Raw genomic sequence first — 5,174 nt, 5'->3', positions numbered from 1 at the left:
TTAACATGATCTACAGGTTCAACAATTAAAGCCTATTTCTTCATAATGAATTTTCCTTCTGACACGTATACACTGTGATCCTGTGGGACATAAACACAGCATCCATAACAATAGCTAACAATGTCCAGGCCTTAAATGTGTGTGGTTTTATGTATATTCCATGTGAGCTTATTGTGTCAAACTGTTTTCACAGTTAGAAAATCCCTTATAGAATGTGACCAAATTAAAAAATCATCTTTTTGAGTAATAGTCTTCATCATCTATAAACCTAGTTTCCTTAAGTCTAATTATAATTACAAAAACATTCTGTGTGAGCATGTGGTCAAGCAACTTTTTTGTTTCAGGGTCAGCTGACATTCAAGGATGTGAAAGTGGACTTCTCACAAGAGGAGTGGCAATGCCTGGACTCTGCTCAAAGGGCTTTGTACATTGATGTGATGTTGGAGAATTACAGCAACCTGGTGTATGTAGGTGAGAAATTTTGTTTCTAAATTCCTAACTAGTCCTTTGTATGTACTGACATTTTAAGTTGTAAACTCTGAGTTAATCTGTCTTAGGAATAGCAGGAGACTAGGGGAAATTTTGGTAGTAGAAAAGAACGTCTACATGGTATTTGATTTTTTTTCTTTCCATTTTCAATGTTAGAGGTGTCATGCTTCCCTCGTTTTTATTCCACAATGCATTCAGAAACTGATATATCAGAAAATATTTATGCCCATAACTTAAAAGTTCCATGTCCATAGTTGTACCTGACATGTTTTTAATTCAGAGAAAAAAAAAAAACCTCAAGATGTGCAAACTTAAAATTTCCTTAAATTTGCTAAAGATCTGACAGGAAAGAATAAGAGGAAATCATTCCTAGATTCCTCCACTTTATGTTCTCTCCATTTGCTGAGCACAATATAGTGTTAGACGTGGATTACTGTATGCAAGTAGGCCTGATCAATTTTGGGAGCAAGTAAGATTCCCCTGAAATGGGAGAATGAGAGAGGGGAGGATGGGGCTTGGGATGATCAAGCCAACAGTGATGGCTTCTTGTGAAAGAAAAGGCAAGACCTGAGAATATTTTTGGGCTATTCAGCTGAACTTGAAAGAATTTCCGATCATTTAATTTAGTGTAGCATCCTGGTCCTAGGATGCATCCTGCCTGTTGTAAATATTAGGACAGGTGCCTATTACACCTGAATTATGGTGACAGTAATAGCATGAAATGCAATTTGATTTGGCTATTCTGACTTCTGATTAGAATAATTTTATAAATTATAAACCTCAGGTGGGTCCATGAAGTAGGATTATTCTTTAAATGCCTTCCGTGCTGTCTATGTTTATAGTCTTCCCAGTGGAAGACCAACAGTCCCCCTTCTGGAAAATATTCTCAGGAGTTGGTGTACTAACTGGACTTGAGAATAACCCTAGGAGGAAAGCTAGGAAAAACAGAACTGTGTGGAGCTCGGACAATGGCGAACAGTTATAATCAATAGCGCCCATGGCAACACTGCCTCCAATGATCTGAGCCTATGGTGTCTGGCAAAATACTGTCTTTCCTTCTATTACTTTTGAGGAATCCAATGTGTTTATCTAGAGAAAATCTTCGCCCTGTGATGCTTTTAATTAATACTTTAATCATAAAGGTATTGGGTCTTCTGAACAGTGCTCATCATTTCCTAACACTTAGTAAGTATAAATACAGTGAGCCTGGGATTGGATTACACAATTCTTCATCATTTCTGATTTAATGTAATCAGTCAATGACCTCAGTTACAAGGCTAGTTATTGATTCCTCAATTTCCTGATCCATCTTGTATCATTAGACACTTTCTATAAGGATGTGATATCTATTATGATCCATAGACTCTCCAGGCTGCCATACTGTTTTGTGAAAATACATTCAATTATAGTGAAAGAAAAAACGTCTAAGTAGTTGCTTGTTGACTTATTTTGAAAGAGAACATAGAGTCACTTATAAAATGCTTAATCTGTAGCAAGCCATATTAATATGACCATATTCATTTTTCAGAGAACTATTACATATGTGATCCTGTCCATCAACATGGGAAGACTGAAGAGGAGTCTTGTCAGTGTAATGAGCTTGGCAAAGTGCTTCATGACCCCTCCACATGTGCACTTTATAGAACAAGTGAAACTACAGAAAACTCTAATGACTATAGATGCAGTAGTCACAGGGATGTGTCTATTGACACGGCAAACCCAGACAGACATGAAAACATGCACACTGGAGAAGAACCTTGCAATTCTAAAGACTGTGGGAAATCTTTAAATTTGTGTTCCAATATTACTCAAGATCAGAGACTCTATACTGCAAAGAAAGAGCATGGGAAGGTAGAATATTATGACTGTTTGGACACTAAATGCAGTCTTTTTCATCAACCGATCTACATTGGAGAGAAAGGATACCAGTGTGGGAAATGCAAGAAATGCTTCAGGACTGCCTCAAACCTCACTGTTCATCAGAGAATTCATAGAGGGGAGAAGCCTTACACATGTAAGGACTGTGAGAAGTCCTTTACTCTGAAGTCAACTCTTACAAAGCATCAGAGAATTCATACTGGGAAGAAACCCTACAAATGCACCATTTGTGACACACTCTTTACCCAGTGCTCAAGTCTGAAAACACATCAAAGACTTCATACTGGGGAGAAACCGTATAAATGTAGGGAATGTGATAAATCCTTTGCTACCAAGTCAACCCTTACACAGCATCAGAGAATTCATACTGGAGAGAAGCCTTACAAATGTAAGGACTGTGACAAATCCTTTACTGAGAAGACAACACTCATAAGGCATCAGGGAATTCACAATAGAGAGAAACGTTATAAATGTGGAGAATGTGGCTTATCTTTTACTGCACAAACATATCTTCGAGAACATCATAAAAGTCATACTGTAGTAAAACCTTACAAATGTGGAGAATGCAACAAATCTTTCAGTAAAATCATCTATCTTAGAAAACATCAGAAAATTCATACTGCAGAGAAACCTTACAAATGTGGAGAATGCGACATGTCTTTTTTTCAGAGATCATATCTTAAAAGACATCAGATAGGTCATACTGGAGAGAAACCTTACAAATGTCTGCAATGTGAAAAATCCTTTGCCTACATGAAAAGTCTTAGAGCACATCAGAGAGTGCATACTAGAGAGAACCCTTAAAAATGTCTGGAATGTGAAAAATTCTTTGCCTACATGAAAAATCTTAGAACACGTCAAGGACTCACACTGGAGAGAGACATTACAAACCTAACAAATGTGACAAATCTTATACTAACTGCTCATATCTTAGAATACATCAGAAAAGTCATAATGGAGAGAAACTTCACAAATGCCAAGACTTTGGCATATCTTATATCCACTTTTCAAATCTTAGAAGACATCAGAGACTTCCTACTGAACAGAAAAAAACACCATTGTAAATCATAGGACATTTATATGGTATTCCCCACTTACTAATCTCAAGTATACAAAATAGAAATATAAGGATAAGGAAATTGTGAAAGCCTTTAATGAAGTTTTTGTTTTATTAGTTGTCACAGAATTAATATTCCAATAAAGTTCTGCAATAGTAACTGTATTGATTATGCTTTGTGTGTATGTGTGCTTTTTCAGCAAGAATTCCAGTTCACTACAAGTTTGTCTGAGGTCTCTGGAGGCCAGAAGACGGCATCATCTTCACTGAGGGTCTAGTTAAAAACAGTTGTGAGCTATTGTATATGTTGAAAATTGAACTTTAGTTGTCTGGAAGACCTAACAATGCTCTTACCCACTAAACCACCTTTACAGCCCCAAAAGAATATCTGTAAGAAAACAACTTATCTTGTTCAATATCCAAGTACTGATAATAAGACCATTATCTGTGGATCTCAGCACTCAAGGCAGAGGCAAGAAGATCTCTCTGTAAGGCCGATGTCATCCTGGTCTAAATAGTAAATTCTAGGACTTATGGGACTGCATAATCCTGTCTCAAATAATAACAATAATAATAATGGCAAAAACAGAAAGAAAAATGTGGCAAGACTTCTGTTTCTGCTTTACATCATAAAACTCATTTCTGAAAAGTCACATTAATATGTCCCATATATACTATCTATGTCTTGTTATCCATTAGAAACTACAGCCAGAAAATGCAATCAATTTGGCAAGTCCTTTAACTAATGCTCAAATTCTAACATAAAACCAAATTTCCACAACTAACAATTTAAGCAATAGTGGAGAGGCTACCTTAAATGCCCTTCCCCAAGGATGTTAACTACATTCACAAAAACATAGGCAATAGATAATCCCACCTCACCAAAAGACAAAAGAGGAGAGGGAATTCACACACAATACCACTGACAACAGATAATCCAAAACAACCAAGAATCAACAATCAATTGTCATTAATATCCCTCAGTATCAATGGTCTTAACTCTTCTATAAAAACACAAAAGCTAACAGAATGGATACAAATACAGAATCCATCCTTCTACTCCATACAAGAAACACACTTCAATTTCAAAGACAGACATTACCTTAGAGTAAAGCAGTGTAGCTATCCTAATATCTAACAAATTAGACTTCAAGCTAAAATTAATCAAAGCAGATGGAGAAGGGATTTCATATTCATCTCAGGAAAAAAAAACTCCATCAAGATGAAGTCTCAATTTTGAATATCTATACCCCAAATACAAAGGCACCCACATTCATAAAAGAAACATTACTAAAAGTCAAATCACACATTAAACCCCACACACTTACAGTGGGAGACTTCAACACCCTACTATCATCACTAGACAGGCTCATCAGACAGAAAGTTAACAAAGAAATAAAGTAACTAACAGAGGTGATGACTCAGTTGGGTTTAACAGACATCTATAGAACATCCCATCCAAACACAAAAATATATACCTTCTTGTCAGCACCACATGGAACCTTCTCTAAAATCAACCACATACTTGGCAACAAAACAAACCTCAACATATACAAAACATTGGAATAACCCCCTGTATCTTATTGGATCACCATGGTTTAAAGATACAATTTAAAAACACAAATTGCAGAAAGCCTTCAAACTCATGGAAACTAAACAATGCTCAATTTCATCATTCCTGAGGCAATGAAGAAATAAAGAAATTAAAGAGTTTCTAGAATTCAATGAAAATGAAGACACAACATATCCA

The 5,174-nt window shown here is 36.1% G+C and overlaps 1 protein-coding gene across 1 annotated transcript; it reads left to right on the top strand.

The window, feature by feature from the left end:
- The first annotated feature begins 369 nt into the window (after positions 1-369).
- Positions 370-3,431, top strand: LOC127238529 (zinc finger protein 501-like). Its single transcript, XM_051207140.1, is given in 3 exon segments — positions 370-471; positions 2,018-3,216; positions 3,219-3,431. Coding segments are annotated over 3 exon segments (1,446 nt in total). The 5' UTR covers positions 370-437.
- The last annotated feature ends 1,743 nt before the right edge of the window (positions 3,432-5,174 follow it).

The sequence above is a fragment of the Phodopus roborovskii genome, unplaced genomic scaffold, assembly GCF_943737965.1.
Source record: "Phodopus roborovskii unplaced genomic scaffold, PHOROB, whole genome shotgun sequence".
NCBI classification, from domain to species: domain Eukaryota; kingdom Metazoa; phylum Chordata; class Mammalia; order Rodentia; family Cricetidae; genus Phodopus; species Phodopus roborovskii.
Note: the sequence above shows the minus strand (reverse complement) of the source record. Positions and strands in the feature narration are given on the sequence as shown.